The sequence below is a fragment of the Mesoplodon bidens genome, assembly GCF_964165515.1.
Source record: "Mesoplodon bidens genome assembly, chromosome: 6".
In the NCBI taxonomy this organism is placed as follows: domain Eukaryota; kingdom Metazoa; phylum Chordata; class Mammalia; order Artiodactyla; family Ziphiidae; genus Mesoplodon; species Mesoplodon bidens.
The window spans coordinates 42677209-42698929 of record NC_138162.1 but is presented as its reverse complement, the minus strand read 5'-3'; the positions used below and the strand labels follow the sequence as shown (position 1 = coordinate 42698929).

The 21721-nt window shown below is 35.8% G+C and overlaps 1 protein-coding gene and 1 pseudogene across 4 annotated transcripts in view; one reads left to right on the top strand and one right to left on the bottom strand.

Annotated features, from left to right (window-relative positions):
- The window catches only part of AGTPBP1 (ATP/GTP binding carboxypeptidase 1), a 173639-nt gene that overhangs the window by 123480 nt on the left and 28438 nt on the right, over positions 1 to 21721 (bottom strand). For all 3 annotated transcript variants that reach the window (XM_081236170.1, XM_081236171.1, XM_081236172.1), the window contains exons 2-3: positions 18549 to 18613; positions 6271 to 6395 (exon numbers count right to left, since the gene is read on the bottom strand). In XM_081236170.1, coding sequence (XP_081092296.1) covers positions 6271 to 6395; positions 18549 to 18580 — 157 coding nt within the window. In that variant the 5' untranslated portion in view covers positions 18581 to 18613. The remainder of the gene's footprint in view (positions 1 to 6270; positions 6396 to 18548; positions 18614 to 21721) is intronic.
- LOC308619071 (NEDD8-conjugating enzyme UBE2F-like) lies at positions 20289 to 20765 on the top strand (annotated as a pseudogene). The gene has a single exon. The product of its transcript is annotated as an NEDD8-conjugating enzyme UBE2F-like (transcript).

The following is a 21721-nucleotide window of genomic DNA, read 5'->3' as shown; positions in this document are numbered from 1 at the left end:
ATTAGGTCCCATTTATTTATTTATTTTTGCTTTTATTTACTTTACTGTAGGACATGAATCCAAAAAAATATTGCTGCGATTTATGTCAGAGTGTTCTGCCTATGTTTTCCTCTAGGAGTTTTATAGTATCCAATCTTACATTTAGATCTTTAATCCAATTTGAGTTTATTTTTGTATATGGCGTTAAAGAATGTTTTAATTTCATTCTTTCACATGCAGCTGTCCAGTTTACCCAGCACCACTTACTGAAGAGGCTGTCTTTTCTCCATCGTATATTTTTGCCTCCTTTGTCATAGATTAAGTACCTGGGTTTATTTCTGGGCTCTCTATCTTGTTCCATTGATCTATGTGTCTGTTTTTTGTGCCAATACCATACTCTTTTGATTACTGTTGCTTTGTAGTATAGTCTGAAATCTAGGTGTGTGATTCCTCCAGCTCTGTTCTTCTTTCTCAAGATTGTTTTGGCAATTTGGGGTCTTTTGGGTTTCCATACAAATTTTGAAATTATTTGTTTTAGTTCTGTGAAACATGTCATTGGTATTTTGATAGGGATTGCACTGAATCTGTACATCGCCTTGGGTAGTATGGTTATTGTAACAATACTGATTCATACAATCCATGAACACGGTATATCTTTCCATCTATTTTTGTCATCTTCAATTTCTTTCATCAGTGTCTTATAGTTTTCAGAGTACAGGTCTTTTGCCTTCTTGGGTAGGTTTATTCCCAGGTGTTTTACTCTTTTTGATGCGATGATAAATGGGATGGTTTCCATAATTTCTGTTTCTTATATTCTGTTGTTAGTGTACAGAAACTCAGCAGATTTCTGTATATTAATTTTGTATCCTGCAACTTTACCAAAATTCACTGAGGAACTCTAGTAGTTTCTGGTAGCATCTTTAGGGTTTTCTATGTATAGTATCATGTCATCTGCAAACAGTGACTATTTTACTTCTTCCTTTCCAATTTGGATCCCTTTTATTTCTTTTTCTTCTCTGATTGCTGTGGCTAGGACTCCCAAAACTATGTTGAGTAAAAGTGGTGAGAGTAGGCATCCATGTCTTGTTCCTGATTTTAGAGAAAATACTTTCAGCTTTTCATCACTGAGTATGATGTTAACTGTGGGCTTATCACATATGGCCTTTATTATGTTGAGGTATGTTCCCTCTACGCCCACTTTCTGGAGAGTTTTTACCATAAGTAGATGTTGAAATTTGTCAAAAGCTTTTCTGCATCTATTGAGATGATTATATGGCTTTTATTCTTCAATTTGTTAACGTGGTGTATCACACTGTTTGATTTGTGGATACTGAAGCATCCTTACATCCCTGAGATAAATCCCACTTGATTATGGTGTATGATCCTCTTAATGTATTGTTGGATTCAATTTGCTAATATTTTGGTGAGGATTTTTGCATCTATGTTCATCAGTGAAATGGGCCTGTAATTTTCTTTTTTTGTTATATCTTTGTCTGGTTTTGCTATCAGGGTAATGCTGACCTTGTAGAATGAGTTCAGAAGCATGCCTTCCTCTGCAATTTTTTGGAGTACTTTCACAAAGATAGGTATTAACTCTTCTCTAAATATTTGGCAGAATTCACCTGTGAAGCCATCTGGTCCAGGACTTTGGTTTGTTGGGAGTGTTTTAATTACTGATTCAGTTTCATCACTGGTAATTGGTCTGTTCATATTTTCTGTTTCTTCCTGGTTCAATCTTGGGAGACTGTACGTTTCTAAGAATTTGCACCTTTTTCCTAGGTTGTCCATTTTATTGGCATATAGGTGCTCATAGTAGTCTCTTATGAGCTTTTATATTTCTGTGGTTTCAGTTGTAATTTCTTCTTCATTCTGATTTTATCAATTTGAGCATTCTCTTCTTTTTTTTTTGATGTATCTGGTTATAGGCTTATCAATTTTGTTTATCTTTTCAAAGAACCAGCTCTTACTTTCACTCATTCTTTCTAATTTTTTTAAGTCATTTCATTCATTTCTGCTCTGATCTTTATGATTTCTTACCTTCTACTAACTTTGGGTTTTGTTTGTTCTTTCTTTTTCTAGTTTCTTTAGGTGTAAGGTTAGGTTGAGATTTTTGTTTCCTGGGCTAAGCTTGTATCACTATTTTGTATCACTAATTCCCTCTGAGAATTGCTTTTACTGCATCCTATAGATTTCAGACCATTATTTTCATTTCATTTGTCTCCAGGTATTTTATGATTTCCTCTTTGATTTCTTCAGTGATCCATTTCTTGTTTAGTAACGTACTGTTTAGCCTCCACATATTTGTGGTTTTCGCAGGTTTTTTCCCTTGTAGTTGATTTCTAGACTCATAACATTGTGGTTATAAAAGATACATGATATGATTTCAATTTTCTTAAATTTACCGAGGCTTATTTTGTGGCCTAGCATGTGAACTATCTTGGAGAATGTTCCATGTGCATTTGAAAAGAATGTGTATTTTGCTGCTTTCAGATGGAATGTTCTATATATATTTATCAAGTCCATTTGGTTAAATGTGTCATTTAAGGCCAGTGTTTCCATATTGATTTTCTGTCTGGATGATATGTCCCTTGATGTAAGTGGAGTGTTAAAGCCCCTACTATTATTGTGTTACTGTCCACTTCTCCCTTTATGCCTGTTAATACTTGCTGTATGGATTTAGGTGCTCCTATGTTGGGTGTAAATTTATTTACAATTGAACTGATCCCTTGATCATCATGTTAAGTCCTTTGTCTCTTGTAATGCTCTTTATTGTCTGATACAAATATTGCTACCCTGGCTTTCTTTTGATTTCCATTTGCATGGAATACCTTTTTCTGCAGAGGAAATGTTTGAAGCTAGCAGAGGCTGATTCATGAGGATCAATGAAAGAAGCCATCTCTATAACATAAAAGTGCAAAGTAAAGCAGCAAGTGCTGATGTAGAAGCTGCAGTGAGTTGGCTACACGAAACAGCAGATTTTCAGTGTAGACAAAATAGCCTTATATTGGAAGAGATGCCATCCAGGACTTTAATAGCTAGGGAGAAGTCAATATCTGGCTTCAAAGCTTCTCTCATTAGGGACTAATGTATCTCATGACTTGAAGTTGAAGCCAATGCTCATTTTCAATTCCAAAAATTCTAGGGCCCTTAAGAATTATGCTTAATCTACTCTGCCTGTATTGTATCAATGGAACAATGAAGCCTGGATGACAGCGCATCTGTCTGCCACATGGTTTACTGAATACTTTAAAGCTCACTATTGGGACCTACTGCTCAGAAAAAAAAAGATTCCTTTCAAAATGGGACTGTTCACTAACAATGCACCTTGTCACTCTGATGAAGAGCTCTGATGAAGATATACAAGATTAGTGTTGTTCTCATGCCTGCTAACACAACATCCACTCTGCAATCCATGGATCAAGGAGTAATTTTGCCTTTCAAGTCTTCTTATTTAAGAAATACACTTCATAAGGCCATAACTGTCACAGGTAGTGATTCCTCTGATGGATCTGAGCAAAGTCAGTTAAAAACCTGTAAAGAATTCACCATTCTAGATGCCATTAAGAACATCTGTGATTCATGGGAAGAGGTCAAAACATCAACATAAATAGAAGTTTCAGAGAAGTTGATTCCAACCCTCATGGATGACTTTGAGGGATTCAAGACTTCAGAGGAGGAAATAACTGCAGATGTGGTGGAAACAGCAAGAGAACTAGAATTAGAAGTGGATCCTGATGATATGACTGAATTCCTGTAATCTCATGATAAAATATTAACAGATGAGGAGATGCTTCTTATGGATAAGCAAAGGAAGTGGTCTTGAGATGGAATCTACTCCTGGTGAAGATTGCTGAAGTGACAACAAAGGATTTAGAACACTACAAAAACTCAGTTGATAAAGCAGCAGTAGGGTTTGAGAGAATTAATTCCAGTTTTAAAAGAAGTTCTACTGTGGGTAAAATGCTATCAAACAGCACCACATGCTATAGAGAAATCATTCATGAAAGAGTATGTGTGGCAAACTTCACTGTCTTATTTTATGAAATTGCTACAGCCAACCCAGCCTTCAGCAACCGCCACCTCAATCAGTCAGCCACCTTAAATATTGAGGCAAGACACTCCAACAGCAAAAAGATTATGACTCACTGAGGGCTTACATTTTAAGCAATAAAGTATTTTTAAATTAAGGTATGTACATTTTTTTAGACATATGCTATTGCACACTTAATAGATTACAGTACAGTGTAAACATAACTTTAATATGCACTGGGAAACCAAAAACTTCATGTGATTCACCCTATTGCAATATTTGCTTTATTGCGGTAGTCTGAAATCGAACCTACAATATCTCTGAGGTATGCCTGTAGTTCCACATATGAACCACAGCATATATTATAAATAATTTATTATTGATAATAGTTGTATAATGTAGTTATAACGTCACACAGTTTGGCTACATCAAAATTAATTCAACCATTCTCCACAGTTGGATATTTAAGGTTGTTTCTTTATCTTTGACTTTACAAACACTGAAATAAACACCTCCAAATATTCTTTTATATAATAAGATTTTTATTTCACTCAGATTTCTGAGAGTGAAAGTGTTAAGTAAAATAGCAGGTGCACTTTAAATTTTAATAAACATTGCCAGATTCCTTCCTCCAAAGTTTATAATAATTATTGCACCACCTACAGTGTATGAGAATACCCTATTTTCCATGCCATCAATGGCACTGGATATTGTCATTCTCTAATTTCTGCCAATTTAAGTAGTGAGAAATATCTTAGTTGTTTTCATTAATAATTCCTGACTTTTAAGAAAGTAAAGAACCTTTTCATATGTTTACTGGTTATTTGCATTTCTTCTTCTTTGAGCTGTAAATTACTAATCTCTCTCTCTCAAATGGATAGACAACTGGATTATCCTATAAATAATGATGGGACAATCTTTCACTACTAATTTATACTGTGTTAACTATAAACAGAGTCATTGTATTATACAACCCCAGGGGCCAGTATTCAGGGGCTGGCTCTCCCATTTGTGGGTGGCAGGGTGGGGAAAAGGACAATCTCTGGTAGTGGTATGACTAGGGGCATTTTCAGTAGTGATGTTGGAGTCGGGACTTCTAGACTCTGATGGGAAGAGTCTACAGTGGTGAGAGCAATTATACGCAAGTAGTATCTATAGGTCTGGAGAATTTGTTTTCTTTTTTTTTGCTGGGGTGTTTTGTTTTGTTTTAAGGAGTTATTTCATATGCGAATACAGTGAATATACTTGGTACATCTATCTATCTTTGCACTAATACAGTGACCATCCTTATACATTTACCTTAGTTGATAAGCACAATATTTCAATGACCTACACCTCCAGAATAATGAAATAATAAAAAACTAAATAAATTAAAATAATTGTGAATTGTCTGGATCTTAATTTTAACAGAATGCCTTCAATGTGTCACTGTTAAATATAAAGGTAGCTACTGGTTTACCCTTATTTAGAAAAAGAAAAATCAAGGTTTTTTTTTAATCAAGCACAGATTTTGGAACCTTAAATTTCTTTTTTAGCTCCTATTGAGATAATCACATAGGTTTTATTCAACCGGTCCAAATAATGCTATACTGATATATTTCTTGATATTATAATTGGACTTAATTCATTAATGTTTTATTTGGGATTTTTCAAATTTAGGTTCCTGAGTGCAAAGTTAATACTTTTCTTCTCTTGTACTCTGTCAAGGTTTTGATAACAACTCAGTAGTACTAGCTTCATAAAACAGATAAATTATGCCTAATTACAGATATCATTTATTGAACATTTTTAACATTATTTTTACATGCTTCTCATGTAAATTACATGATAATTACATGATACCTCTTATCTCTATTTCAGAGACGGTGCAGCTAAATCCTGGAGATTCAAAACTTCCCTAAGGTCACCCAATCACTGAATGACAGGGCTTGCATTTCAAAGTGGGGAACAACACTAATAACCAACATAATACCTGCCATCTTTTTGTCAACATTCTAGAAAAAGTAGTACTGGAATTAGGTGTTGTCTGAAAATTGGGGAAAGGGGGGCATACATACATAAGTAAACTCATAATCATTTTTTAGAAACAATGCTTTGAAGATCAATTTCTTCCACAGTTATTCACTTTTCTACGTCTTGAGTCTATGCGAGAAAGTTCAATTTTTACATAAAACCATGTATTTATCAAAAGTTTGAACATTCTTAGCATCTACTTTTAAAGAATTAAGAAAGCATTCCAAAAACAAGAGATTAAAGTTTACCTTGACTCTGAGCCAGATGAAGAATTTTTGATGTAACATATCTGGCAGTATCTGATTCTGTAGATTCAGTATTGATCTTCTCCAGCTGAGCCAGGAGTCCCACAATCCGAGAGTTATTGGTAAGGCTAAAAAAAGAATGTTACTTTAAATCAGGGCACATTCTACATCAATTGCAAATAAAATACTATAAAGATCAGTGTTAAAAACAAATCAAAACAAAATTCTACCCTTCTAAAAACATTAAGCATTTACACATGTCACATTTCCTTACTCTGTGTTAGAGCTTAACATTGCTATGTTCTGTTGATTTACATGAGAAACATTCTATTTCAGGAAACCACAAATGTGCATTCAACCCTATCCAGCAATCTTTTATCACATCCTGACAATTCACCTTTCCACTCTCCAAGCAGACTTTTTATACATCCTATGCTCTCCTCAAACCTCTAACCATCCCTTCCAACCCACTCCATTCTCAGTTAGTACCCTGCTTCATAACTATTATAAAATCAAAAAAGAATACATTCATTTTCCCACAAATAGTTCCTTAAACCTCTCTGATTCTCTACCCACATTCTTTCTTCTTTATTCCCATTCATTATACATTTGCACATTTGATGCTATTCTAGGTACTGCCAACAGTAAACAAAATGAACAAAAATTCCTGCCCCTCAGAGTGAACATTCTAATGGGACAAATTAAATACATAAATAATTATATAGTACGAAGGAGGTAGGAAGCACTATGGAGAAAAGCGGGTTGTGGGAATAAAAGATGCAAGGGTGTGGAAGGTTGCAATTTTAGACAGGGTGGTCAGGGAAAACTTTGAGAGGGTACCATTTAGGGAAAGGCCTGAAAGGAGTAAGAGAGTAAACGGTGCAGATACCCACAAAAAAAGCTGACCAGAAGACAGAGTCACAATCATCAAAACATCAAGGCAGGACCATGCCTGCTGTATTCAATTAAGAGTGAGATGGCCACAGCAGACTTAAAGGAGAATAACAGTAAAAGATGAGGTCAGAATTGAGGGTGGGGTAGAAGAGAGCACAATCATTTACAGCCTTATAGGCCACTGTAAAAACGTTGACTTTTTGCAACTAGGTGAGACGGGAAGGTTTTGAGGAGAAGAGTGATGTGATCTGACTTGCATGCATTTATTTATTTATTCATTCATTCATTCCTTTATTTATTTATTTTTATTTTTGGCTGCGTTGGGTCTTCGTTGCTGTGCACGGGATTTTCTGTAGTTGCAGCGAGCGGGGGCCACTCTTTGTTGCGGTGCGCGGGCTTCTCGTTTTGGTGGCTTCTCTTGTTGTGGAGCATGGGCTCTAGGCACGAGGGCTTCAGTAGTTGTGGCTCACGGGCTCTAGAGCACAGGCTCGGTAGTTGTGGCGCACGGGCTTAGGTGCTCCGCGGCACGTAGGATCTTCCCGGACCAGGGCTTGAACCCGTGTCCCCTATGTTGGCAGATGAATTCTCAACCAGTGCACCACCAGGGAAGCCCTGACCTGCTTTTAAAAGGCTCTCTCTGGCTGGTATGTTGAGACTCAAAGAACAATCCCTCCACTGGCATGCCTGACCCCAGCCCTTCTTGCATTCCCAATGTATTTATTCCTTCAATTAATCTTTCTCTGATTCATCATTTAGCTCTCCCTTTCAACTGGATCATACCCATTAGCACACAATATGATCCAGGAGCTCCCACTAGTTACCACCCCATTTCTCTGCTACTCCTTGAAGGAAATGTCTGTACTTGACCTCTCCATTTCCTCACATGTTGTTCACTTTTTCAAACTACTACTTTGGCTTCTGCACTCTGAGATCTCCCCAAAACCTCCTGTGGTCACTTCTTTCCTTGTCAGATTCAGAATCTCAGCCCTACCCCAATCAGCTCCTTCTTTCTTCACTTTCTCCCTTGGGCTTCAGTGGCTCCATATTCTCCTGATTTTCTTCCTATCGCAACTTCTTTTAGATCGACTCTACTGGCTCCTCCTCCAACAAACCTCTAGATGCTGAGGACCCCCCACAGCTCTATCCCCAGCCCTCTTCCCTTCACTCTCTCCATTCTACTGCCCCGAGCAATCTCATCTAACCCCACAGCTGGGGGTTAGATTAAAACTGATATGCTGCCTGGCTCCTACATTCAACTCCAGCCTCAAGCTGCTCCTCTTCCAAATCTTAACTTTCCCAAACTCACATGAAACCATCAGTTGCTCAAGACAAAAATCTAGACTCCCCTTCCCATGCCCAGCTCAATATTAGCTCCATCTCTAAAACACCTCAAATCCATCCACTTCTCTCCATATCTTATCATTATTACTACCCAAGTCCAAGCAATCATCATTTCTCACTTGGCAATTACAGCATCCTAAATAATCTGCTTTCATTCTTGCTGCCCTCATACTGGGATCCAAACACACTGGCCTTCTACCAAGTTCCTTGAATATAGCAAGTTTCTTCCCAATCTCAAGGTCTTTATATTTGCTGTCCTCTCAACCTAGAAGATAATTTCTGCCAGTTCTTCATATGCCTGGCTCCTTCTCATTTCAGGTTACAACCTGAAGATGTCCCCACTTCTCCGCCAGCCCCTCAGCTTCCAATATTAAAATGTGTCCAATGATGTAAGCTTCACAAAGGTAAAGACCTTGCATGTCTTATTCTACATACGTAGTATTTCGAACAGTGGCTAGCACAGAATAGGCAATGCCCAGCTATATTCAGAATGAACAAAGAAATGAAGAAGCATATGGAAAACAGTATATTTATACATTTTTTAGATTAACAACTAGACTCAATGCTTTAAATTTGGAGGTACTTCATCTGAAAAGGTATCTGGAGGATGAAAAAAACATATTGAGCAGACTATTTAAGAATGTAACTAAAATAAAATAATACAATATTTCCCAATTTTGCAAATAGCCAGCATTGTATGGAAATGAAAATACGTATCACTATGTATAAATCTCTAAATGAAAAAACAACTCAAAATATATACAGTATGATATTAACATAAAGTTTTAAAATATACAAACTCAATACAATATATCCTTTAGTGTGTGTGTGTGTACATATATTTTCCTCTCCCCAACAATGGTATCATTAATATGCTTGTCAATCTTTATTTTCTGTAAACTGGTAGTCGAATTTAAAGGCCTAACCTGATCAAGGCCTGATTTGGTGACATGAATTCTTTATAAGTGGTACTGTAATCTTCCATAAGGAAGCAAACAGGGTCTGGTTATCTTACTTTTGTAATATAAGCAGTCACTGGTTACCACTGCCTAGATCCATTACTTTAGTAGGGGTTGAAAAGCACTGACACTCTACCATTTCCATTCCTTCTACTTCTTAACTAGGACAACTCCATAAAAAGAAAAATCCCTTATTTAATTATCCAGAGGTATAATTCATCAAATAAAAGCAAAATAAATGCTGGATTTTTAATTTATCTTTATTTACCAGTTTTCAGAAGAATGAGTTCATTTCCAAAAGTCCCCCCCAAGTAATCAATGAAGTATTTTGATTTCATGTATCAATATGTACTCACAGATTTAAACACATATGATACATTTTATCCACTGTAGTTATTAATGCTCAAAATTGCCCCATCTTTGATCAATGGGAGCCTCTTCATGTGGGCTCCCAAGTCCTTTTGTTATGATCCTAGTCTTTGATAGCTTCCTGGATTTCTGATATAACAAGACTGTTATTAGGCCAGCAGTTCTCAGTATGCTCTACAAAACTGAGTACTTGAGACTTTCAGAAAATCTGTGAGGTCAAAAACTATTTTCATAAAAATACTAAGACACTATTTACCTTTGACACAGTGTTGACATTTACATTGTTGATCTGAAGGCAATGGTGCATAAAGTGCTGGCACATGATACAATCAAGACAGTGACACCAAATTGTAGTCACTGTGTGATACCTAGCAGTCACCATGTCCTTCACCAACATGCACTCACAGTTAAAAACAAAAATGCCAGTTTCACCTATGAGTATACATTTTTTTAATATTCTGTGTGCACATAAGACATTTCAGCTGCACAATGAAATAGGATGGTTGAGGGAAAACACTTGTGTGGTTGTTTAAACTGCAAGCTGAACTAGTTACTTTTTCCATAGAACATCATTTTTACTTTAAAAACACAACTGACAATGATTATTCGCACTGGGGTATTCTGGCATACATTTTCTTGGCGATAAACAAAGTGAGTCTATCATTTCAAGGAAACAACTGATAGATTTGTTACCAATGATTAAATGTGAACTTTCAAGCAAAAATTAGAATCTTGGAAAACAAAGATCTACCATCATGACCTTGACAGCTTCCCCCTACTTAAAGAATTTTCTGATAAAATCACTGGTGATATTAGTAAATGTAATTTTTTTAAACTGTGTAATAAACATTGTCAATATTTAGAAGGTCTGCATAACTCACTGAATCAGTATGTTCCAAATACTGACCAATGTGTGATGTTACAAATTCAGACATGGAAAAAAGAACCAGTCAATATGCAAAAGAGACCAATGGATTTTAATGTAAAAGAAAACAAAAAGTTCACATATGTGGTTGCTGATTCCACAGTGCAACTAACCTTTAGGAAACTGCCACTTATCAAGTTTTAGTGTAATATCAAAGAACATCCACTTCAATTTGAATTTCAAACAATATGGCTTTATTTCTAAAGTACATTGTTATCATTCAGAAATGTTTATTCCTAGCCCGGAGATGGAAACAACCTAAGTGTCCATCATCGGATGAATGGATAAAGAAGATGTGGCATATATATACAATGGAATATTACTCAGCCATAAAAAGAAACAAAATTGAGCTATTTGTAATGAGGTGGATAGAACTAGAGTCTGTCATACAGAGTGAAGTAAGTCAGAAAGAGAAAGACAAATACTGTATGCTGACACATATATATGGAATTTAAGAAAAAAAATGTCATGAAGAACCTAGGGGTAAGACAGGAATAAAGACACAGACCTACTAGAGAATGGACTTGAGGATATGGGGAGGGGGAAGGGTAAGCTGTGACAAAGCGAAAGAGAGGCATGGACATATACACACTACCAAACGTAAGGTAGATAGCTAGTGGGAAGCAGCCGCATAGCACAGGGAGATCAGCTCGGTGCTTTGTGACCACCTGGAGGGGTGGGGTAGGGAGGGTGGGTGGGAGACGCAAGAGGGAGGGGATATGGGAACATATGTATATGTATAACTGATTAATTTTGTTATAAAGCAGTAACTAACACACCATTGTTAAGCAATTATACTCCAATAAAGATGTAAAATAAATTTTTTAAAAAAAGAAATGTTTATTCCTCACCTATAATTATTACTCTTGCTTTAATCACATTTTTACTATTTCTCTCCAAATACTGAACACACAACTTTATTTTCCTCCATCATAAATCAAAGGACAATTAGCCACAATTATCTGAAAAGCCCTTTTATTCAACTATTCCTTCCTTTTCTAAATATATATCTATGTGAGCCCATACTGTAGTCATATACTTTAACAACATGAATACACACAAAAACATATACGTATGTACGTATAACATATGTGTGTACTATATACAATATGTATATTGATGTATGTATGACAGTTTGAACTCAGAAGCAGATAAGAGAATCTAGCTGTCTTCCATGTCTGTCTTCCAGACGTTAAAGAGATTTGCAAAAATTTAATAAAACATGCCACCTTCTAAATATTTTTGACAATTTAGTTATTTTAATATAAAATATTACTATGTTATTATGCAATGGGTTTATTACTGTTATTTTTAAATGAAGTAATAAAATTTTTTTAATTTCTCAGTTTTAATTTATAATATGGTAAATATCAATAGATAAAAAATGCACATTCAACAAAAGATTTTTGGAGTCATTAATTTAAGAGCACAAGGGAGTTCTTAGACAAAAAGTTTGAGAACTGTTGTTCTCAACTTATCTCGCACATTTTGTGCTCTGATCTGGAATCGACCCTTTCTCCAAAAAGCCCTGGTTCTTTTTGGTAAGAAATGGTATTAAGACACCACAGTCTGCATACTAGAGAGCAAATACATCTTTAAAAACAATTCTGCAACCTAGATTTAAGAAAAATTTGCATTATGGAAACCAGGATTCTGAAATTTAATAATTGAGTGGGTTTTTTTGTTTAGTTTTCTCCAGTTATTTTTCTCTTAAAGGTCATCTGTTAGCATTTTTCAGTAGCTAATAAAATTTCTACTATTAAAAATATTCAAAAACATATAAAACACACTGATCATAACACAAGCTATGGTCCATTCCAAAGTAAGAGTTTGAATTTTAAATTAAATTATACCACTATCAAAGTAAAACAACTTGCAACTAAGTGATTTCTTTCTAAGAATCATGCTCTTACAAATTATAGATGGATAGATGCATGAATTTTTTTGAAGGACAGCAAACAAATGGAAATTAAGAACGTAGGCAAGTTGATTTCCCTATTTTTACTTTTCTTATTGACAGAATAAAAACTGAACGAAGGGCTTCCCTGGTGGTGCAGTGGTCTTCCCTGGTGGCGCAGTGGTTGAGAGTCCGCCGGCCGATGCAGGGGACACAGGTTCGTGCCCCGGTCCGGGAAGATCCCACATGCCGCGGAGCGGCTGGGCCCGTGAGCCGTGGCCGCTGAGCCTGCGCGTCCGGAGCCTGTGCTCCGCAACGGGAGAGGCCACAACAGTGAGAGGCCCGCGTACCACAAAAAAATTAAAAATAAAAAATAACTGAGCGAAATGTTCCAAGCCACCCCCAACTCAGCTCTAAAACTTTAAGGCTGTTGACAACTAATGTTGAGAGAACTGCAGGGTGAACACCAGAGGGCAGCTCTACCTACTGAATGATTTTTAGACTTTGGAAAATCCAAGGATAAAGGAAAAAACAAAAGCTATACAGCTATTCAATGAGCAATCTGAGCTACACAGCAGAGCAGAAAATTGTTAAATAAAGAGGCTCAGACAAGGATTTATCTTCCCTGCCTTGCCCTATTTTTAGATGAATCGAAATGAGACCAAGACCAACCTCGGGAGGTTCCATTTATAACTGCTAATGTTAATTACTTTATAGTAAAAAAAATCATGGAATTGAAAATATGATCAATGTGAAATACATCAAATCGATTTAACTTTCCAATGTATATTGTAAAGATACTATCACTCAAATATTTGTTTCACTGTAGTGGTCTCCTACTGCTTTTGATTCTTTGAGTTTACATTCAGCCTTACAGCTACTTCCCTAAAAACATAATTTTTTTGTACGTTACAAAAGTCTCAATGGTGTATAGATATTATCTTGCAACAAATGATTTCCCAAGCAAGTGCAAGGGCTAAAGAACCTATCTTCACATTATAAATAAATTTTATTAGCTTTTCATCTTAAAATGTAAATTGAATACAGATAGTAAACGTCTTCATAAACAAGATATAAACATCTGACAGCAAAAAATTCATTAAAATATATCAAAGTTTTAGACTTAACCAAGACTCATAGTAATTAAGATTTAATTTCAAACAATATAGTTTTATGTCCAAAATATGCACGTTATCTTTCAGAAATGGTTGTTCCTCATTTATAACTCTTTATCTTTATTACTTTTGCTTTAATCATATTTTTATTGTTTCTCTCCAAATACTGATCACAAATCTTTATTTTTCTTTATTGTACAGCAAAGGACAATGAAAAATAGAAATTTCACTATCATTCCTTTATAGAAATAGCTAAATATTTAAATATGTAAGTTTGGAAAATAATATTCTAACTGGAAGAGAACAATACTTCTCTAACGACTTCTAAGATAATAATTAAACACAATAAAGGCTTCTTTAACAATAAATGTAGCTCAATAGTATCAAGTGATTTGTTAAAGAAAACCAATAAAAGTTTGTTAAAAATTTAAATTACCTGAATTTATACCAGTGTCAACAATAATTAAAGTTATCCTCTAAATTTCTTCACCAAAGTTAACTAAATGCTAATTATTTTATATTCATTATCTTTAAAAACGTCTCCAGTCATGTTCTAGTGGGATTTTAGGTAAGTGCATATGGCTAACTTCTAACTTTAACTTTCCCCCAATATTTGTTCTCTCTTTCATAGTAACAAGAGTTTTAGCCAGGCCTATTCCAACTCTGTTAAAACCACATTTCTCAGCCTCACTTTATACTCTTAAAAATTATTAGGGACACCCCTCAAAGAGTTGTTATTTGTATGGGAAACAGGGATAAATCTGAAAAACCAGTGCACTGAAAACTACAAAATACTAGTGAGAGAAGTTAAAGAAGATCATAAATAAAAGAGAGATATATCATGTTCAAGAGTAAGAAGACAATATTGTTAAGATATCAATTCTCCCCAAAATGATCTACAGAATCAAGGCAATCCCAATCAAAATACCAACAGGCTGTCGTGTAGAAATTGTCAGACTGATGCTAAATTCATATGGAAATGCAAAGAACCTAAAATAGGCCAAACTTTAGAATAAAGAGAAAGGTTGGCAGATCAACACTATATGCTAAATTCATATGGGAATGCAAAGAACCTAAAATAGGCCAAACTTTAGAAAAAAGTAAAGGTTGGCAGACCAACACTACCTAAATCTTGAGACTCATTATAAAGCAACAATTATCCAAGCAGTGAGGTATAGGCACTAAGATAGACATGTTGATCAACGGAAGAAGACAGAGTATAAGAATAGACCTACACATCCACAAATAACTGATTTTTGATAAAGGTACAAAGGAAACTCAGTGAAGAAAGGACAGTCTTTCTAAAAATGGTGCTGAACAACCAGATATCCATATGAGCAAAAAAAAAGAACTTCAATCCATACCTCGCACCACATATAAAAATTAACTCAGAAAGGAGCATAGACCTAAATGTAAAATCTAAAACTATAAAAACTTCTAGAAGAAACATAAGAGAAAACATTGGTAATACGGATTATGCAAATATTTCTTAGATGCAACTCTAAAAGCGTAATCCATAAAAGAACAAATAAGCAAATGGAAATCATCTAAATTTGAAACTTCTGATCTTAAAAGATACTGCACAGAATATGAAAAGACAAGGCTGGAAGAAAATGTTTGCAATTCAAATATCTGATAAAGGACTTGTATCCATAATATATAAAAAAATTCTAAAACTCAACTATTAAGAAACACTACAATTTCAAAAACTGGAAGATTTGGAAAGATATTTCACCAAATAAGTGCATGAAAAGATGCTCAACATCATGTCATTAGGGAAATGCAAATTAAAATCACAACGAGATACCAATACACCCCTATTAGAATGGCTACAATTTTAAAAGAATGATCATAAGAATTTAAGAATTTGAAAAGAATGACCGTACCAAGTGTTGGTGAGAATGTAGAACTAGAAGTTTCATACACTGCTGCAGGGAATAGAAGATGGTATTAATGTCTTTGTAAAACAGATTGTTGGCAGTTTCATAAAAAGAAACACAGACCTACCATATGCTTCAGCCATTTCATTCCTAGGTATTTAGCTAACAGAAAATAAAGTGTAAGTCCAAAAATGTTCATAACAGCTTTACTTGTAACAACCAAAAACTGGAAACAACCCAAATGTCCAAAAGTTGAATGGATAAACAAATTGTGGTACATCAACACAATGGAATACTACTTACTAATCAAAAAAAAGGTATGACTGCAAGAGATGATTATCAAAAATAATTGCGCTGAATCAAAGAAGGCATACCCACACCCCTACCTTCCACCTCCACCCCCACCCCCAAAAAAGACATACTGTATGGTCCCATTTATATTAAGTTCTAAAAAAGCCAACACATCTGTAGTGACAGAAAGCAGATCAATGGTTGTCTGGAGTGAGGGATGGGGTGGGAGAGAAAGATTACAGAAGGGCACCAGTAGACATTTGAGCATGATAAATATTTTAAGTATTTTGATAGACAGGATAATTCCAGTTATACATAGGCCACACTTACCAAACTGTACTCTCTATGTACAGCTTGTTGTAAGATGATTATATCTCAATAAAGCTGTTTAAAAATTCATAGGTACTGTTGGTGTAGTGGATAAGGCAGAAACTAAAGAAGAGTGGTTAGAGAGTGTGAAATGAGATGTAGATTTCATTTATAGGCTATTTCAAATTTTTTGTCTTTTGAGGAAATCAGATAAATTGAGTAGTAACAGAAGAGCAGAGTCTAAATATTGGAAAGCCTAGATCATGTTTAAATGATAAGGAATGGAGGACTTAAAGATTCAATACAGAACAATACTAATGATTAAAAGACCCTGAGAAGGAAAGAGAGAGGTGAAATCTAGAACACAGGTGACAGTATTAGTCTTTAACAAAAAAATAGACACATCTTCTGCTGCAGTAAATAACAGGAGGGTAAACAGAGGATAGAATCAAGTAAAGGGGAGTATGCAACTTTTGTGCAAGAAATATAAGGATAATAAACGGTATTATCTCTATGATATCACAGAGAAGGTCAACTGCTGAGGGTATGTATATGATACATCTGAGGATTTCAAAGATTTGAAAGGTATGAAGAAAGTGTAAAATAGTCATTAAAAAAAATTGAGAAAATGAGCTTTATAGAGAACCACGGTAGTAAGATTACTGATCAATAATGATCCATAATTTTTAGCAATATCTTCCAAGTTAGTTCATCCTCCAACATCATTCAGCTGCTCAGTAAAGGTCTACCCAGGGAAAGGACTTGGTCAGGTATGTGTGATGAAATAATACAAAGTGAGGTAAAAACATTTCAGGTATTCCAAGAGTGTAATGATGAACAATGGATTCTACACTGGGTAAGAGAGGAAGAGATGATAAAAGTCAATAGCTCAGAGCTCTGGATAAGGCAGAACTCTTTGCAGTACAGCCACTTGAACAAGTGAGCTAGAAAGGTAAAAGATTTTTGTTGGAAAATGAAAAGTCTGAATTAGTACTTTGAAAGGAGAGTTTTGCTGGTGATAACACTTAGGGCATGAACATGATGATGGAGAGTAGGGAGTAGAGAAAAATTCTGCTTCTTGTATCTTACAAAATTTTCATTGCTTGATTTGTCTCACCACCCACTCATATGGTCTTTAAATCTGCCAATCTAATCCATCCAATTACAGTCCTTGCCTAAACTCAGCAAGTATCAATATTCCACCCACTCCTCCAGATTTGCTAAAAAGCAAGAAAGTCTCAAGCCAGCCCTGCCTCTTCAAGTCCATATCACACAATAAACACCTATTTATGAGGATCCTGTTTTCTAACTCTAAAGACCTCACAGTTTAACACTTCACTGTATACTGGTTAAACCACTATACTGCATTTGTTCAGGTGTTTTCATCAGGTTACAAGCTTCGTGTAAAAAGAGAATAGGGCTCAATTCTTCAGAACATACTCAACACCCATTTTCTGCAAAGCACTGTGTTAAGTGTTATATTTATGTTTCTTTTCTACTCTCAAAGATTCAGTGCTGGGTTAGGTACATAAAAGTGTTTAACAGATATCTCACAGTTGAGAAATAAATCTAAAAGGGGCAAAAAAATAAATAAACTAAAAAGAGCATCTATAGAAGCCTTTAAAGCACAGCTGTGTTCCAGTAAAACCTTATTTACTGAAATCTGAATTTCATATAATCTTCATATGTCAGAAAATATAATTATTCTTCTTTTTAGTTTTATTCCCAACCATTTAGAAACGTAAAAACCACTCTTAGCTCATAGGCCACACAAAAATAAGAAGTAGGCCAGATTTGACCCATGTGTCCTACCTAGTTTGCTGACTCCTGCTTTAACTGAAAAGTTAAACACTAATAAATATTAATAAAATAACATAAATATAACACACTATATTTAAACAAATATTTCTTAAAGTAAAAAGTTTCAAATGATCACTTCATGCATTATTTCTGTAATTTATACATACTGGTATTTAAAATTGCAGTACCAGGGCTTCCCTGGTGACACAGTGGTTAAGAATCCACCTGCCAATGCAGGGGACATGGGCTCAAGCCCTGGTCTGTAATATCCCACCTGCTGCGGAACAATTAAGCCCGTGCACCACAACTACTGAAGCCTGCACGCCTAGAGCCCATGCTCTGCAACAAGAGAAGCCACCACAATGAGAGGCCTGCGCACCACAATAAAGAGTAGCCCCCACTCGCTGCAACCAGAGAAAGACCACACACAGCAACAAAGACCCAACTCAGCCATAAATAAATAAATAAATAAATAAATAAATAAAAATAAAATTGCAGTACCTTTTCTCTGGTATCACTTTTAACTTGCTCATCTTGAATTACTTCATTTCACCATTGCAGATAATCTGAAAAGAAAAAAAAAGTTAATGATACTAAACACACAATTCTGTTTTCTATATATTAGATGTCATAAAAGCCATACAATTGAAAGTTTTTATCATGGGCAACATAAGACTGGAAACCACAGGAGAATGTTTGAGTTTTATGTGCTTCCGGCAGGTCACTTCAATGTGCAATGTGTGACTATTAAATTACCTAAAATCAGCCAGTAAAATGTTATCAAAAATCCTAGTGCTACGAAAATGCAAAAATTTAACATAACACAATTTATGATACAGTACCAAGATTTCTTTTTAGATAATTCAAATTATCCTTCCTGTTCTAATATTCCACCTTAAAATACTCAAACCAATCATAGCATCATGTGATTAGTGCATTGTCCACCATTCACACAGCAGTGCAATACTGGTAAATATGTATGATTATTTCTATATGAAAACACCTTAATCAAAAACAAATTATTTAGACAGAGCAAAAACCTTCTAAAACATCATCTCATTTAATATACTTATGCATATTTTCCCTCAATCAGTACAGGTTTCATCTTTAGAAAGTGCATATTACACATTTAAAACCTTAAATCTTTTTTTTTTTTAATAGAAGGAACCTAATATAGGAATTGGTTACATGGGTGTTGAAAGGCTAGCAATCAAAAGAGGAAACCTAGGGAGGCTCAAGATAAAGAGTTGCAGGAAGCAGTCACCACCCTGGGCTGCAAGGACAAGAGGGAGAAGGGGTTTAAAACCCTAAATCTCAATTCACACCATTTTTATAATTTTTCAAATTTATTTTACAGCTATTCACCACCCCCCCAAAAAAACCCCTGGATATCTTTGAATTTTACATATCAATGCTTATTAATGAAGCAGAATTTTGCGGCATCACAAGAAGTTTAAAAATTACTGCCAATTCAACAAGTTACATTCTTATGCAGTATTTAGTAATGCTACAGTTAAAGGAAAACAAACATGCAAAAAAAGAGATCTCAAATTGTTTAATAGAATAGATTTAGAAGATATAGGGTTTCCCTGGTGGCGCAGTGGTTGAGAGTCCGCCTGCCGATTCAGGGGACACGGGTTCGTGCCCGGGTCTGGGAGGATCCCATGTGCCGCAGAGCAGCTGGGCCCGTGAGCCGTGGCCGCTGAGCCTGCACGTCCAGAGCCTGTGCTCCGCAACGGGAGGGGCCACAGCAGTGAGAGGCCCGCGTACCGCAAAAAAAAAAAAAAAAAAAAAAAAAAAAAAAGAAGATACAGATATTCTGGATGTAGTTCTTCAACAACAAAGAACTTTTACATTAACAAAATAAACATGACTTTTTTTCATTTTTCTAATTAACTCAATTATGAAAGAGGAAACATGTATTTAGGGTTATGTACAAAAATTACATAGGCTGTTTTTAAGGTAGATAAGAAAATGTTTAAATGCTGTTTTTTCTTTTAATTGACTTTTTTAATGACTACAAAGTCAAAGTAACTTTTTCCAATTTCCGAATTAATTAAGGGGGGGGAATCTTGTGTGTCTTCAAAAGTGCTGTTGCTGCCATAAACAGAGGTTAATTAAGCTACTTCTACTTGTTGAGCAGTATGACTTTCTCTAAAACTACATTAACAGCAAGCCCACCTCAGGAGGTGAGGGGCTGCATCTCGCCTGTCTCGGGTGCCCAGGGTAAAGAGAGAAGTAATGCTGACGTTGGCAAGCATACTGAAGCGAGATAATGGGTCTCAAAGGGTCCCGGACATCAGCCATAGCCTCCAACTCTGCTCGGAGGGCTTCTATGAGAGACATGCTGCTTATTAAAGAGGTTGCAGGGCATGAAGCTAACTTATAATACATTGCACATGTAAAGTGCATTTTTCTGATCCAAACAAGCTTCACTGCTTTCAGCAAACTGTAACTCCAACCTCCCAAAGTGAAATGCTTGACTAGGATCACTGGTAAAATATGTCTAAGTTTACTGAGAGAACATTCGGTTGATGGCACCGGCTGGGCTCCCATGAGGACACGGAAGTATGTTGTTTCAGGATTAAACTCTGTTTACTGATCCTCTCAATTCTGATGCTCCACTGAATCATGAAGCTGCAGAACATCATCTGTGGGACAAGGAGGACTTGGGGAATAAAGTTGAAGACTACACGAAGCGTTACTCCAGATGATAGGAAGAGAAGGCTGCAGGGCTCATAGGCTGTGTGTTACAAGTCTGTCTCCAACTTAAAAGGAAGCCCTCCTCCCCAGTCATGAAGCTCCCTCTCAGTCCCAGTGGTTGTCCAAGTCCTGTGACCATGTTGTCCTGAGGAAGAACCTCTTCACAACTGCCCATTGTAGATGGAGAGTTCTACATAAATACAGCAAGAAAATGTGTTTGAAGTTCTAAAGGGTTGCCTCCTTACCTTAACATATTTACTTTTCTGAAACTGTACTAAATAGGCCTCTGCTGAGATTCCTGAGAAGTTGTAATGAACTCAGAATTGAGCCTAGAGCTTGCTTCTTCCCTTTTTCCCAGACAAAATCAGTTCCCTGCACAAGTGATGCTAACGATGTGCTTAGCGTAGCTTGCAGACTGGTGATAAGAAATCTGTTACAAACTGTGATTGGATGTAAATTCTTAGCCCTTTCCTAGATGTCATGAAGCTTCCCAGAATGTATAGAGTCATTCACTGTAGATCTCTACTGAAATGAGCATTGTATTTAATGTAAGTATATTTGGAACAGATTCGTAATTTGTACAATTTAATGCTTTAATTATTTTTTTCTATTGTCATTTAGTTTGTATTTTCATTGTATAGAGCCAACAGAAGGATGTTAGGTCAAGCAACTACTGAAGAGAAATACAAAGAAAATACAAAAGAAGAAAAAAAAGTGCATTTTACTAAGCCAATATGTCCCTTACAGTCAGTTTTTCTTGCTGAAGCCTGATGCTACAGTACTTCAGAGAAAAAGAAAAGCCTTCGTTTTGCTGTGACAGTTTGTGTTCATTACAGTATGGTGTAACAGAAAGAGCAGGAACCTAGAAGCAGACCTGTTGCATCTCACCAAGTTTTGTGGCTTTGCCAACCAAGTGTGACAAAGCAAGAAAGGGACAAAGAAGTTGAGACCTTATGCAAGGGAGGCTGGAA